Genomic DNA, 16903 nt, shown 5'->3' on the forward strand with positions numbered 1-16903 from the left:
TTTTGGTTTTTCACCCTTTGTTTGTTTCCTCAATAAATATATACTATGTTATGTCTCAAACTATATTATGTCTCAAACAAGGCGAAATTAGAAATATAATTTAGGGGACCGAGTAATATTTAGGAGTACTGGATAATTTTTTAATATATTTCATATTTTTACACTAAAGTTGATAAATTTAAATAGTTGGTTGGACCGAGCCTCTCTCCGCCCGCGTTCCGCCCTGGGTTGTAGATTTATATATGTTACTTTCTAGATATTGTATTTGGTAAACGAAAAATTGAAAAGTAAATAATTTAATAAAATATTGAACAATAATCAATAGAACTAAACCCCTTTGTAACAGAAGTTATTTAAATGTGGAGATACATATAAGTTGTTTTAGTTTGATTTTTGATCGTTTGACGAAAAAAATAGATGATACAAATTGCATTATTTGCATACCTAATTTTGATAGATGCAGAGTCTGTGTATGTTCTTGGACAATATGTTTTAAAAATTACCAGAGATTTGTAATATGTATTATCAAATTTAAATAGAAACTTGATTAGCATCATATGATTTGTTTCATGTTCAATGATGTATTAGTGTTCATTCTGTTTCATGATATAAAAAAATGAATAAAATATGTTTGTATAGCAATCATGACATAAATTATGTTTGTATATTGCTATACAAACAAAATGAGCATTATCTTCTATGTGAAGACGGAGAGCGAAAATTATCAGCAAGCACAGAAAATATGGAGGAGAGATCATAAGAAAGGGGAACCATATATTTTCACCACATCATGATTGCTGATTTCTACAAAATTGCCCTTGTTTGGCCTTTAAATATGCAGACCAGAAGGATTAGTATGCTTAACAAACTTCCTTCCGGCCATCCCCTATACCTTTTTACATGTATCTACATATTAGCTTTGAGCTACATTTATAATTTAAGTTTCAGTTTTGTTCTCCTTGCGCCTACAAGCAAGAATACGAAGATAAACAGCATGCCGATAGTAGTTAATGAAAGGGTTTTCCAGGAGAGGACATCTAGTGAGAGGGTTTTCCAGGGAGGGCTGTCGAATAGATATCTGTAGCTGCTTATCTTTATACCCTGCAATTCAAGGTCACAACAGTCAAAATGTGTTTTTACAATATGATAACCTATACAAGAAAACAAGAACAAGTCATCTATTCGATTGGTGTTGACAAGAGTTTTAAGATAAAACTAATTTAGCTGATAAAAATCAAACCGTACAGACTAGTGTTTCAAGTTTTTTCTGCAAAAAAAATGAAACAAATCGGTGGCTCCTATTAAAAGTTTTGCTTAACTGTCTCGACTTTTGATTTCCTTACTTCTTTTCTAAGCAACTTAGATTTTGATGACTGCAACTAATTACTGTGATTTCCGTGCCAGATTATTATTCAAGTTTTACAGAAGTAGCAAACTTATATGCATGCAGGAAGATCCCCCAGACAGATGACAAATATCTGCATATTATAGAGAGGGGGCAGTAACAGAACAAACCACCTTTTGTATCATATGCTTATGTTCATTTGCAAATATGTACTGGGCATGCTTAAAGAGCTGCACATCAAGATTGTTAAGTAATGCTATCTCCTGAAGAACCGTTTCAGGAACTCGGAGGCGTGCCTGTAAAAAGAAATTAAAATTTTAGGACAGGAATCGACAGAGTGCACTATACCTTAATGAACATTTAGCACCAATTCGGCATTCCTGTCTGGCTATCTTTATAACTAATTTCTCTCTCAAGTGCATTTAAATTGTCAATGGAAATAATATATTCCCCTTTATTAAGCTAAAAACTTTCTTTTATGAGTATATATTTTTTCACTAAGAAATAGCAAGCACGTAAGCAATTAAAATTTATAGAAATATGTCAACCAGCAAGAGTACCAACTATAAGGAATTGAATAGTAGAAATAGTAATGATTAATGAATTAGACTAGATGCAAATTTCAACAACTGCCTGTTTGATTCAAATCCATCCTAGCAATACCAATCTGCTAGGAGTAAATCAAAAAGAAATATTCAAGTTTTCCTTCATTTAGAAAATCAACCAATCCAGCCATAGAGAAAAGAAGATGCTGTGAATCAGATTCTAGTCCAACCAACTTCACGTTATAATAATTCTCCTGATCATTTAATTAGATTAATACAAATAGTTCTTCATAATAAAACTGTATGTACAAAAAAAAATCACATTGTAACCCACCCATTTGTTAAGAAACATAACCAAGGTAAAAACAACTCAATTTGAACAAAATCATACAGAACAATTTGCTCTTTACAGGCCCTGCCCTCCTCTGTACTAGTTTGCATGAAAAAACCTAAACTATTAAAAAAAAGTGCGCTCAACAAAAACTTCACAAATATATCATGTGCGGGCGGTATAGAGGACCTCTCACCTTCATCCATAAGGGATCGCTCTCAAACCACTCCTTAATGAAATTTTCTACTCACAAATTAAGCATTAACTTACATATTTCAAGGCATTAAAACTACTTGAGGTGAAACAATTGTTCTATATTTACACATGAATTGTGTTCTTACTATTATAACACACTACACAAGGATTTTAGCAAAAAAAGAAAAAAAAAAGAACGCACTACACAAAAGAAACACTCTTTAGAAAAAGAAATACACTCTGATGGCCGATTGGAACCATGTTTTGCCAAACTTGAATCAAGGCTTTAAGAATAATGGCCCTTATTCTCACAATTTTGGAGTATAATGCCCAAAATCTCACTATTCACATAAATGGCCCTTTATATCACAAAGAAACTTTAATGAAAGATGCGTTTACAAATTAACATAAAAGCGCAGCTGCAGCAGTGGTTGGGCAGAGCAAATAGGAGCTTGGTGAGCCCATGTTGGACGTTTGAATCCTCCTAGTAGCAATTCCTTACTTTTAAAGAAGCAAAAACGCATTTTAAGACCGCATTCCTGCAGGACCCACGCGTTTATTGTGTCACGCATTTGTCAAATGCGTTTTCAACTTTTTTATTTTTATCTTTTTGCTTTGAATAATATAATTTTTATAAACGCAGATTGATGACGCGTTTAACTGAAACACAACTAAAAAATGAATTTAACGTGATATAAAAGGCCAATTAATGAAAATGGGAGATTTTGGGCCATTTTACTTAATATTGTGATACAAAGGGCCAACGCCCGGGGTTTAATACATACTAGCTTATAACCAGTGGCTTTTTTAAGTCATTTAATAATTTATAGTTTTACATGATATGCCATTTTAAATCATTTTTATTTCCGTTCTACTATGTAACAAATATAGAATGTACACTTTGTATTTAGATGTATTTGACACTTCCTTTTTTGAAAATGGTATATCTCATCTATTTGGAATTGCTTGCACGTATAGAATTACATTAATTTATTAGAATTCATATATAATTATTTATATTAGGTATAATATAATATTAATTTAATCATGATTATTTTTAATTACGATATTTTAGTACTGTTATTCTATGATATTTGCAATATATATTTTATATATTGGGATTCCATATTTAATTTGTATTTGTGTCATGATAATAATTTATTATTGTTTAATTTTTGTTTTTCTTATTTGTCGTAAATTGTTTAGTAACGTAAATTTTATATTTTAAATAGTTTTGGTAGTTTCCCCGATTTGATACAAAGTCTTTATTTTATTTTTCTTAATTTGTTAAAAATTTTGCGACATTAAAATATTAATCTCTCCGTCCCACTCATTTTTTTTACAGTTTTTTATCTCATGTTTGGCACGCATTTTAAGGTTACTATAAAGTATAGTTCCATATTTTTTTATTTTTTTAAAATCAAAATTTAAACATCAAACTTTTTTTAGAAGATTTTTTTTAAAATAATTTAGAGAACTACATTTTAAAAGATTCTTGAAATATGTGTCGCGGAGGGAGTAATTATCCAAATTAATTTTGGAAGTGTTTGGTTTTGGATAAAAGAGGTAAGAAAAAAACTTAGCAATTAGAAATTGAAGTTGGATTATAATTGAAAGAGTTTGTAATTATACAGGATAAATGGTTTAATATTTTTAAATAAATTACATTTATTTTATTTGTTTTTGGAAGTTGTTAATAAATTTTGTAGGAATGTGTTAAATAACCAACCAAACAAAACCACTTTTGGCTTATAATAATCGGGTTTTCTACTGTTTTCAATGATACTTAATGATTGTCAGCTTGCTTTTTACGGGTTCCAGCAAAAACTAGTTACTTTTCTCTCTCTACATTAAAAATAACACTGTTACCTTATTAATGCTTAACTCTAGTTAACATACTTTAGTCAATTCTTATTTCTCTTTTTTTGTCTTTTTTTCTAGTTGTATTCATCTTTAAAATTGTTTTATTTTTTCCAATAACATGCTTTAATCAATTTTTTTGTTTTTATATTATCCTCACATTCTTTTCTAGTTGTATTCAATTTAAATATTACAATGAAAATATAATTACAGAAGCATTTTTACTTATTTTTTTCCTAATTGTATACAACTAGAAAGACATGTTTGCTTAATTTTTTTTTACGTTTTTATACAATTCTTACATTCTTTCTATTTGTGTTCATTTTTAATATTGTTGATTTTCAATAAATCAATTTTTTTCTCAATATAAAATTCTCACATTCTTTTTTAATTAGAAAAAAAGTAAGCTGACTTTTTTAATGATTGTCAGCTTACTTTTTTTCTAATTAAAAAAGAATGTGAGAATTTTATATTGAGAAAAAAAATTGATTTATTGAAAATAAACAATATTAAAAATGAACACAAATAGAAAGAATGTAAGAATTGTATAAAAACATAAAAAAAATTAAGCAAACATGTTTTTCTAGTTGTATACAATTAGAAAAAAATAAGTAAAAATGCTTCTGTAATTATATTTTCATTGTAATATTTAAATTGAATACAACTAGAAAAGAATGTGAGGATAATATAAAAATAAAAAAATTGATTAAAGCATGTTATTGGAAAAAATAAAACAATTTTAAAGATGAATACAACTAGAAAAAAAAAGTAAGAAAGACAAAAAAAAGAGAAATAAGAATTGACTAAAGTATGTTAACTAGAGTTAAGCATTAATAAGGTAACAGTATTATTTTTAATTTTTAATGTAGAGAGAGAAAAGTAACTAGTTTTTGCTGGAACCCGTAAAAAGCAAGCTGACAATCATTGAGTATCATTGAAAAGTGAAAATTTATAACTCTTAGCGTGTGCCCTTGGGCACACAGTAGAAAACCCGTATAATAATATAGTATAGATAGATTATATTATTCTATTAATACCCTTATAAATTTCCTATTCATTTTATTATCTTATCAACACAAGTATGGATTTGGGTTATTGGTACACCAGCCACAAAAATACAAATTTATTGTCGGTTTTCATTTCAAGCACAAAACACAAGTACACAAAATAATATAATATATACATATAATTATGATATTTTATCATTTATTTATAAATCAAAATCATTTAATATTAAAGACAACATATATTTATATTATAAAGGAAAAATTAGAATATTAGAAGTGTTTCAAAACCTATAAAAGGAATATTGTAAACATTCTAAGTGACACTTTTCTAGATATTATGTTACAAATTATAATATCATAAATATTTGTTTTTATAATATAAAGCAAGCACGATTAGTGCGAATTCATGTAGGGGTTTGACTTTGACATAGGATACACCAAACTGGAAAACACCACACATTTTTAGTGTCAAACCTGTACTGAATCCTCTAGTTTCCCGAAGTCATCATTGCATGATATATATGTAAAATGCAAAATATTCTAGCATGGCTTCTAATAATTGTGTTTACAAATTTTTCTACACAACGTGACATGAGTTCTCATGCAAAATATGACTGAATATGACTGAGGAAGATCAATACAACCAATTAACATTAGTAGCCTATAGTGCTTTAGGATTAGTAGTTCATAATGCAATATACAGAAATATTACCTCTTTTCTAAAGTTTAATGATGGGATTTTATGGAAAGAAGTATTCCGTCTACTTGTTTGGGCTTTACGTAATGAAGGAACACACTTCTTAAAAGCTTCATGAAGTCCCTCCACGGTCATCTGTTTCATGAAGGAGCTCATAAAAAGTCAGCCTTTAAGGTACCAATGATCATGTATGACTTTAGTCCAACAAAAGCTAGAGTGGGTGGCTCACATTCTTGGTTATTTCTTGAGTACTATTGACATATGGAACCTCGATTGCTTTTAGGTGCGAGCTAATATTCTACACCATAAGTATTAGTGTATCAGAATACAATAAAAATTAGCATAGATTCATAATCTAAAATAGAAGATTATCAATGTTCACCTGATGTGATGAAGCGTGATGTGAATCTGGAATAGGTGACACATGATGCACATCAAAAGTTTGTTAGTAATGCAATCTGTGATACCATCGATTAAAACTTCTATATATATATATTGAAGGTAGGATAAGATTAAATATTAGTAAATTTTACTAAAAAATATAAAATTTAATTCAATTATCTACTAATATTATATAATATGTATAAGAATGATCTTATCCAAATTTTTGGTAGTTATGATCCTGACAAGATCGTTATAACATTAAATAAATAGATTATAGCTGTTAGTTCTAAAATGAAATAATTTTGTATAACCAACGATACGTAGGTATTCTAAATTGAACAGAGTATTCTACCTTTTCAATGATATAAACAAAAAAGAATTAGGCATCATAAACTGAATAGCATATTAATGCAAAATTCGTTACTATCATATTTCTTCAATATTTGAATAATATTTGTTGGATAAAATTTTTAAACCATCACTGAATTTAACATTATTTCTTGAGCTTCACGTGGGCCGATGATTTGTAGAACTCAAGATATAACCAAAATAATATCAAACGATTTAGAACTTTAATTTAAGTTTTGCAATTCAACGAGGTCTTGAGGCGCAGATTGTTGCCCGTTCACCTCGTACATTTGTAACTTGATTATTAATTATTTAAACTTAAAAAAAACTTTAATTTGATTCTTTTTTTAACTATTTCAAATTAATAAGCATTTGTTAAATAAAAAATTAAAATCCGCACATTGCACGTTGAAATAGTAAAAATTTGGAGTCTAAACCGTACCTGGATTTACACAGATTACTTTTGTATCTATGTTATTCAAGCTGCTTTTTTTTCAAAATGCAACTACAGAGAATTCGTTCGTCGGGGTAATAACATCAATATAAGACGAGAAAATATACACTATTCATCGTGACTAAAACAAAATTCTATTATTGGTCGATGTTAAAATAAAAATAAAAGTAACTCAATATAGTTAGTTGAATTTGGTCGATATGATGGATTTCAGGTTAAAAAAAATAACAAATGCTATATATTCGGCTTAAATAATTATATTATTGAACCCGTTATTCATCGTTTGGTATAAAAATGTAGGGTTAAACAAAATAATATATACAATTTATCCGGGCTAAAAATTTATAGAATTGAGGATAACGGTAAAACAAAACTAAAATCAAAATATAATTCGACCAACTAAAACAAAATAAGATATACCATTTATATGAGTTATAACAAAAGTGTCCTATTGATCCGGCTTAAAACAAAATTAAAATCAAACTAAATATAATTAGTTGAATTTGGTCGGTACGTATAATAGGTCTCGGGATAAAATAAATTAGAATCAAACTAAAGATGATTCGTAAACTATTGATCAGGGCTAATACTTATCTTTTAAATTAAAAAATAATTATCTTTCGTAAATACATATTAAAATATCAATAAGACTATATCTTTCAGTTAGTAATATTTTTTTTCAAAAATAAATAACTCTAAATAAAAAGATAAAAAACATATACGTGTATATGCATAATTATTATCAAATCATATCATTTTCACAAAATATTTGTTTTGCATGTTTTATAAATTTTTTTAATTTATTTTTAAAAGTACTACATTAGACAAACTTAATAATTTATAATTAAAAAAATGATGCACTCTTAAATATAATTTCACAAAAATATGTTTACATGTTACATAATAATTTTAATTTAGTTTTAAGATATTAGATTTTAAAGTTAAATCTTTACAAGTGTGTCTTTAGGTGTGCCCTTTTGTACCGCACGATCTTTGATTAGATAGGTCTTCAAGGATTAAAAACAGTCTCCACAAAACCCAACTACTCCATTACAAACCAATTTAAAATCAAAAACTAGAAACCAACCCTAACCCATTAAAATCAAAGCAGCCCACGACCTGACCAAGCCCAAAAGACATACACGCTGATACAAATATTTTCACTCATGTTAACCAGCAAACACATATATGTTTTCACATCTGATAACCACCATCTGCTCACTACCACCAATTTTACATTCATAGATTACTCACCTGCGATCAATAACCTATTATCACAAATATCTAGTCATCAACACTCAATCTCTTGTTACGTTGATTAATGTCTCTGGCGACCTTCATCTTCTCTAGTCATTGGAAAAACTCACCTTGACTAACCTCTTTTTCACCCAACACTCTTTACTTTTAATTCACAACACACTCACTCATCAATACCAGCCTAACTTCAAAAAATCACCACCAACATCTCGATTTATCAATTTGAATACGATAAATCAAGATAATCAAGTCAGATCTAAACTCCAATCACTGATTTGTATAATAGAAATCACTAATTTGAATCATAGAAATCACTAACTTGTTTTACTAAAATCATAAAATTCTTCAGCAGAATCTACCAACGTTTTTAGTCTCAAAATGACTAATTTCTTTGTTTTTTTGACAAAGTAAATTATTACTTGGATTGTAATCCATTTACTGCAAATAAGGGGGCATTTTAATCTACTTGAAAGAAGTGGAAGAGGAAGTACATGAAAAAAAGACATATAATCTATTATAGAAGTAGTGACGGGGGAGATGATGAGATCCTCTGAATAAAAGATGGAATTCCCGAAATAACATCAGCATTGTAAATATCATTATTTGTTGGAAGTGGTGATATAGACATAGATAGTTGTATATATATGTATTTGGGTATACGTGTATCGGGTGAAAAGGGTGGTGGGTAGGTGATGAGAGTGAAGTGTGTCTTGGGTGAAAAAAGAGTCAGAGGATAGAGATCACAAAAGTGAAGTCTGGGTAAAAATTGTGCGATTATTTTGATTATAATAATGTATATGGCAAGTTTCCCGTTTCTATTATAACATTGGTTTCTATTTGATCATCCCTATATATATATATACTTATAAATTATAATAACTTTTTTCAAATATATACATTTTTAACCTAATTTCATGACTATTTTGAACTTTGGGTGTAATCATCCCCCCTCCCCCCCTCTCCCTGTCCCTTTGATCCTATCTAAACGAAGGTCAACTACTCCTGGTCCATATTTAAAATCATTATATACATAATACAACAATTTTGTGACTAATGAAAACATTAACTCGAGAACACGAAAGTACTTGCAACTTTTTTGATCCCATAATTCGGGAAAAACAAGATCCCCTCTCAAGCCTTTTATAATACCATACTTTTCAAAGTCTATCCATATTTCTCATATTTGCCAATATTGCAATATTCGTAAGCAGGCATTATACATCATATAAACCATAATTCTCATCAAATATACTATCTTTCGGGTTCACCAAAGATTGTAGCACCTATTATAAATTTTCTTTAAAATAGGTGACAAGGAGTTACGAAACACAAGAATGAGAAGTATAATTGCCTTCCTTTTTCCAATCAAGACCGGATATTAATGGAGTCCAAGACTTGTTTGTTGCACCATTAAATAATTAAACTTTCCACGTACTTTAAAAAGCACTTTCATTCCTCTTTACCCCTCCTTAGTTACCTACATACAAGTCACCACCATCTGAAATCACTTTGTTAAATCTCTTATTTAAAACGTACTTTTATTCCTCTTTTACCTCTCCTTAGTTACCTACTAGAAAGCACCGACACTGATACGGTGACATGGGACACGGGAATTCGTCAATTATTAAAATGTCCTGGATACGGGACACAGCAAAAAAAAATAATAAAAATATAAAAAATATAAGATTTGTATATGTCAAATACTGAACTTCGTTCATAATAATAATAGAGTTTCTTTCATAATAAGTGATAAACTACTGTAAGATTTACTCTACATTTTCATTCAAATGACCATCTTGTGTAAAAAGAACAGCTTCCATTTCCGGTTCATCTAAGGAACAAATTTGCAATTTCTAAATCAATTTCATTCAAATGATCATCTACTGTAACCTGCAGCAGTGTTACTATTTGCGCTGGAATTCATTGACCCACTCATAGTATGTGTCCTTCAAACAATAAGAGAGATCTATAGAGATATATGTGTTATATATTTGATTGCATATATATATATAGGTATCTGTATTTTATCGGATGAAAAATGAAGAGGGATGTTATAAAAAACAGAGAGACGTGAAATTAGGGTTAATATAAGATGATTTGGGTTTTTTATAATGATTTTGGGCATTTTTTATATGGGCCGAGTCGGTGGGCCGTTTCGATCGCGTGTCGAACCCGTGTCGGACACGTACTCAAACGTATCGGTGCCGAGTCTCCGTGTCGGACCCGACACGCATACAACAACCTTTTTGGAGTGTCGGTGCTTCCTAGGTCACCTACCTACAAGTCGTGCCATCTGAAATCACTTTGTTAAATCTCTTATTTATCTTTTTCATCTTAATGTTCAAATATCATTTGAACATATTCTAAAATTTCTTTAATATAAATTTATTAATAAAAAAATTGATAAAAACCACTTATTTAATTTAATTTAGCTATAAATTATCTAGGACCTACTTCTAAATTAATATAACTTGCATTTTTTAAAACCAAAAATTCAAATATATAAACCTATACTATTACATTAAAGCTGAAACATTGAAAGTTTTTTTCAGTTTTCAGTTCTTCATTGTAATTAATAAATAATAAAATAATCTATAATAATAGTAACTAGTCAATTGCCTTTTCTAATTAAAACACATTACCTTTTACTTAAAACATATATTCTTTTATAAACACGCCTAAAAACATCAATTATACTATATTTTTCAATTATTAATATTGCCTTTTCTGATTAAAACACATTATCCTTTTTAAATCATATTACCTTTTGTAAAAAAAAACCCTTACATTCTACGGGCTATAGGCTAGTATATGTTATACAAGAAAAGTTTATAATATCTTATTTTAACTCGACTAAGAAAAACCTGGCTCACATTACATATCATATAACAATAAATCCATATTTCTTTATTATTTTACTCGGCTCGAATGACTAACTATCCATATATATATATATATTACATTAATTTGACCTACTGATGGACTTCCAACGATCTTCAGTTCAACTTTAAGTATAACATTATTACCAATATATATCTTTTTTAATATTTTAATTCGACCCAAAGATCACCTAACCGAATACCAGAAAATCTAATTCAATTTCAACAGTAAAATTTAGCGTACTGGTACCTGATTCATTATTAGCTGCACGCTCTATACTTGAGTTAGATTTCAACAACTGGGAAATCACTTGTGCACCTACCAAATTTGCAAATAATGAGGCAGATTCATTGTGGCTTTCCGTGAGCCCAACATAAAGCATATTGTCCAGTCTCTTCTGCAAGATATGCTCTAATATGATTACAAGAAATTGTATGAAAAAGTGCGTGAAACCGAAATAATTAACACCTATAATTAGAACATTACTTCATAACGCTACCTTTGCTACTTCAAGCACATGGTCACCAAGGCTCGGATACTTTATCACACAATGACGCAGTTCATGTGATTCCCTTAAATTAGAGTTATTTGCCAGCCCTGCAACCTATTTATAACTACAGTTAGCCAGAAATGTGGTTAATCATCAATTTATGGGTGTGTCCACATGTACGTTAAATCAATATTGAACTTGTACATGAAATCATTAATTTATGGGTGTGTCCAAATGTCACAAGAAGAGAGGGGGGGGGGGGGGGTGAGAAATTACTAGCTAAATGAACATGGTGAAACCTCGGATATGATAAAAGGACTCGTCGCAGGTTATGCTATACCTGGAATGTGGCTCCATTGTGAATGATGTCCAGAGCAATGGGGTGATGAATATATTCCACCAATGGCATGACAATGTCCTCTGCATTGTATAGGTCGCTATCTGGGGAATAAGCTGAGCCCTTATGCTTTCTGGATTCTTTCTATACATGTGAAATAAAAGCAGGCACATCAAGCATTAAAAGTGCACATTGAAATGTAATACACCAACAATAGCAATATATAAATACATGCAATGATATAAATACAAACAACGTAATCGTGATGTGCACCGATAGGGATAACTCTTAGACGGTTACAATTAATATTAGACAACCAGGAACAACAAATACTGCTTCAAAACTTCCACTAATTTGCCAGTTACTATCTATCAACACAGGTAAACTTGAACTTAAAGAAATGCTTAAGAAGTTGCTAACTCTAAAACCTATTAAGCGACATGTTTAAACTTCTAACAATTTAGAGAATCTCCGGGTTATACATGTGGAAAAAGAGAACCATTTAGGAAATGACTGACACTATCAAAATCCGTATGTTGCAACATCACATGTACTCGCATGATGGAAGAAATTACCGCACTTGAATTATTAACTACTAATTTATTATTAACTAGTTCTCCAAATAGTCGGACCTTAAGGTGACAGATTCATACACTTCAAATCTAAGTCATGCCAAAACTTTTAACTTAAACCTCTGTAATCTAGATTTTAGTCTATAATTTGTTCCCAAGGTAATGCTCCGGCATAACTATTATCTTTGTTACCCGGACTCTGCTGTAAGTTCTCAACATTGATACTTGTCCCCATGTCGGACTCGACAATATTTTATAAATTTTACATGTTTTTGTCCTAAACCAAGTGTCGAGTGTGTGACGTGGGTAGTACCTAAGGAAAATCAAAAGTCCGGGTAGACTAGTTTATAATATACTACGTGATATAATTTTCTCTCGAGGTAAAAAAAGAGTCCGGGTAACATAGACTAGTACATAAAACTAAATATTGTGCAATGTCATTTTGTTGTGAGTAGCCTCTGAGCTAATCACATGTGCTATTTGTCATAATACACATGGTATTGGCTTGCAAGGCCAATAACCATATCCTGAAATTGGGTTTGTAATAATGAACTAACCCAAATATTATTAAGTCCTTGGCAGTAGTCCAACTTTACTCATTAGAATATTGTCACTCTTATCTGAATTCGTGTTTAGTCATTATTTGAATGATCAGGCTCTAGAGATAACTAAACTAGTAATAACTTTTAGTCAAATTTACAAAATTGTTATCCAAACCAAACTATCAAAAATTCAAATTCAATGAAAAAGTTCATGGTGTTGCAAATTAAGTACAGACACATTAGATGAGACTCTTTTATTATATAGCACTGAAGGTAGTATTCTTTTGCGTTTCATTCACTTGGACACCATAATATCGAAGAAAGTGGTCAGAAACGGTCTCTCCTTAACTTTAATATATGAGGTAAAATCAAAACCAACAAATACAACAGCATACAAATTCTTCCGGAACTGAGACAAAATCAACTAGAGATACTATGTAGAGAATAGTACGCAAATGAGAAGTATAATACATACCCGGGCAAACAGATCCTCTCTCATCCAAGGAACTAGATATTTCCATGGCCAGATATCCAGCGTGGTTATAGGTTTTTCCGTTTTATTAGTCATTCTTGTGGCATATGTTAGGTTAGGATATATCATAAACCTAGCTGCTACCTCTATCGAAAATTCATAACTGCTAAAAAAGCGGTCCACTGGATTCCTAAGTAAAGTCACCACTGATGTTCTATCACTCGGAAGTTTGGACATCACACTGTAATCATCATGACTAGTCAATAACCTGCAATCTGTTTTGCTGCACTAAGAAAACAATCATATTAAAAAGAAAGAACATAATATATTTGAGTGATTTATCATTAAAAAAAAGATATACAAACTAACACCATATCCTTTAAATTTCCGCTCTTCATCAAAGTGACAAACAAAGTATTTGCCCGTTAAGCATTAAGGCATGTGAATGTCGTGCTCAGAACAATGAAACCGAAATTACTTGGCTCCTCAGTTCTTAAATAGTCGACATTCTTTTTAGTAACATTTTAGTGATAGGGGATTAAACCATACTACATAGACCAACAAGTAGAACTATGAAGGAGAAATAATCTATCTATACTCTATTTAAACCTGAAACTTTTAAAATTTGGTCGCTGGTCAGTCTTTGGGTCGATCGACAGGCATATTTGTCTTAAATCTTAATTTAACGGGCCTAATTATTGAAACAAGCTACTCTAATCGAAACACATTCAACTATTCTATTTAAACACATGTATCGGAGTTCTTATTTTACAAAAGAAACTTTAACGCGCCTAATTATTAAAGACCTACTTTCACAGGCCTAATTTGATTAAAGAAAAACCTATTATATTTAAAGCACATCTAATTATCTTAATTGAACAAGGGTCTACTAATTTTAAAAAACATGTTGTGATGGGACTAATTATTTTAAAAACTTATTCTAACTAAAAAACATATAAGCATTTAAATTTAACACATCCTTGGTACTAAAGCAAATACAGATAAAAAATATTAAAATACAAATAAATAGGATAACAAATATTACGAGTATCATGTGCATCGCACAGATAAGCTAGTGTATGTGTGTGTGGGCGCAATAAAGGAATGTGCCATTCTCAGACTTTTCTTGTACATATAGGCAAGAGACCAATATATCCTATAGAAATGATTTAGACTGATAGTGATTCCGAAACTATGATGATAATGTGTTTCCTCCTTTCTTACCCATGAGGTGATCACTGTCAATAAAGAATAACACAAGGTTTCCTATTAAAAAAAAATACCCACAGCATCCGGGCTCTTAAAATATGCGAACTGAATGACGCTAAATGCAACATGCTTTGATTATCTATTCAATGATTGAATCATATACACAGTTTTAAAAAAATGAAAAGGAATATGTCCAATTAAACGGTTTCTCGTAATGGGAGAAGTAGAGAACTCTTACCTACGATTGAATCTTAACTTATCATAGGAGCGAGGGCATACAACAGACGAGGGGTATAGGTTCCTCAAAAAACTGCAAATATCAAATAAATAGACATTAAGCCCCCGCGCTCTTCATAATCTTTTATCTTGTAAACGAAAAGGAAAATTTTTCTCACTTCTTCGGAAAATTACCAGTAATAGTACGTCCTCCCTCCTGTTCTTGGGACATGAAGGAAAAATAGCAAGTGCTTCAGTACACGTTTATCTTCTTTGACATCTGAAAGAAGGGAGGATGATTTCCAATTCTTCACTAGACTTTCACATTGATCAAAACCTTTATTCGTAAATGCATTTCCTGTCGTACAATAGAACAAAGTATATACTCCATTAGCAGAGGCCTACAGATTAAATCCATAGGTAACGGCTGAACTAAAAACAAAACTCGTGACAACATCATCATGCTCACACCTCACACCTCAATACACATTACAAATCCAAATAACCAATTCCACATCACCCAAAAACCGCCGTAAATAGATAACAAGAATAAAACTATCACCATTTTCACTTCAAATTTGATCCAATTTCAAAACCTTTTCTCTTCTTGTAATACAAAACTTTCATTTATAAACAAAATCTAGCCATGCTGTATTAATTCGAAACCCGAAAAATTAAACAAAACAAATACAACTATGATCAAACATATAAACAAATAAATGAGACACATACCAGTATGAGTAAGCAGCAGTAGCAGCAATCCAAGCTTGATAAAATGATCCATTCACCTAAACAAATAAAAAAGGTAAGAATTTTACTATTGAAATATACAGATATATAGACAACACAAAGCGAAATGAATGAATAAATAAATAGACACAGAAAACGAGAGAGGAGACAAGAGCAGACCCTGTATCGAAAGCTGAGAAAATGAAATGTTACGCTTGAAATAACGGGGATCGAGAAGAGCTGCTGATGTTTTGAAAATGAAATGTGCGAGTGCATAGAGTTTGAATGTGACTGAAAATCTGATAAAAGGCCGGGCGGTGAATCGGAGAAAGTAAAACAGTAAAAGCTGGATGCTATAGTTTGGTAATGTTGGGAAATTCAACCCGAAAAACAAGACTTAAGTGCACGTTTGGTTTCTTTAGTGGAGTGCAATTACCAAGTTTTACGTCTTTTTAGATATTGTCATTTTAATTATTTTAAAATTTCAAAAATGGTCTCCAAAGTGCTCCCAATTGCTGAGTTGTGTAATATTATTGATTATATTTTAGTTAATGAAATACACTGGTGTATTAATATAATTTCACGAATAAAATAGTAATACGTATATTTTAAAAATATTTTTAGGATACTTTCGGCTCTTTAATAGTATTTTCTAATCCTACATTTATTTGGAGATATTAACTTTATTATGTCTATAAGATCTTGTTATCTCCAAGCAATAAATTTGTTATTTATATGATGTGTTGTATTTACTTTGGCAAGTGTTATTTTTGTACGGATAACAGAAGTAGGGTGACTTTCTAGGCCTTTCAGAATTTCTCTCGGTTGGACTCCTATAAAATTAGTTAAAGAAAAACTTCTTATCGAGCAGTATTAATTTTTTAAAGTTGATAAAATATTAAAAATGATAAATTTACCAAAAAAATTATTAAAACGGTTCCTAAATATTGAGTTATCATTGTATTAGTGACTTCTCTTTCATAAATGTACCCCTCATAATATGAATCTCAATAAAAGGAATATTATAAGTGTC

The 16903-nt window shown here is 30.3% G+C and overlaps 1 protein-coding gene across 1 annotated transcript; it reads right to left on the minus strand.

Moving 5' to 3' along the window:
- Positions 1-735: 735 nt before the first annotated feature.
- On the minus strand, positions 736-16255 carry LOC141707371 (protein-tyrosine sulfotransferase-like). Its single transcript, XM_074510496.1, has 13 exons — positions 16051-16255; positions 15874-15929; positions 15337-15499; positions 15164-15235; positions 13720-13999; positions 12134-12274; positions 11803-11907; positions 11553-11700; positions 6363-6388; positions 6210-6278; positions 5996-6115; positions 1519-1641; positions 736-1101 (listed from the first exon to the last, which is right to left on the minus strand). The coding sequence occupies exons 2-13, from the start codon at positions 15923-15925 to the stop codon at positions 931-933; spliced, it is 1470 nt and encodes a 489-aa protein (XP_074366597.1). The 5' UTR covers positions 15926-15929; positions 16051-16255; the 3' UTR covers positions 736-930.
- Positions 16256-16903: the final 648 nt, after the last annotated feature.

This window comes from Apium graveolens, chromosome 2 (assembly GCF_009905375.1).
Source record: "Apium graveolens cultivar Ventura chromosome 2, ASM990537v1, whole genome shotgun sequence".
NCBI lineage: Eukaryota > Viridiplantae > Streptophyta > Magnoliopsida > Apiales > Apiaceae > Apium > Apium graveolens.

Bases quoted from the DNA above. Each gene is read 5' to 3' on its own strand.
- LOC141707371 (XM_074510496.1), bottom strand. From the start codon at position 15,925: ATGGATCATTTTATCAAGCTTGGATTGCTGCTACTGCTGCTTACTCAT. The intron at 14,000-15,163 runs GTAAGAGTTCTC...TTCTTAGTGCAG, and splicing joins AAGTTAAGATTCAATCGTAG to CAAAACAGATTGCAGGTTAT. The intron at 11,701-11,802 runs GTAGCGTTATGA...CATATCTTGCAG, and splicing joins ATGTGCTTGAAGTAGCAAAG to AAGAGACTGGACAATATGCT.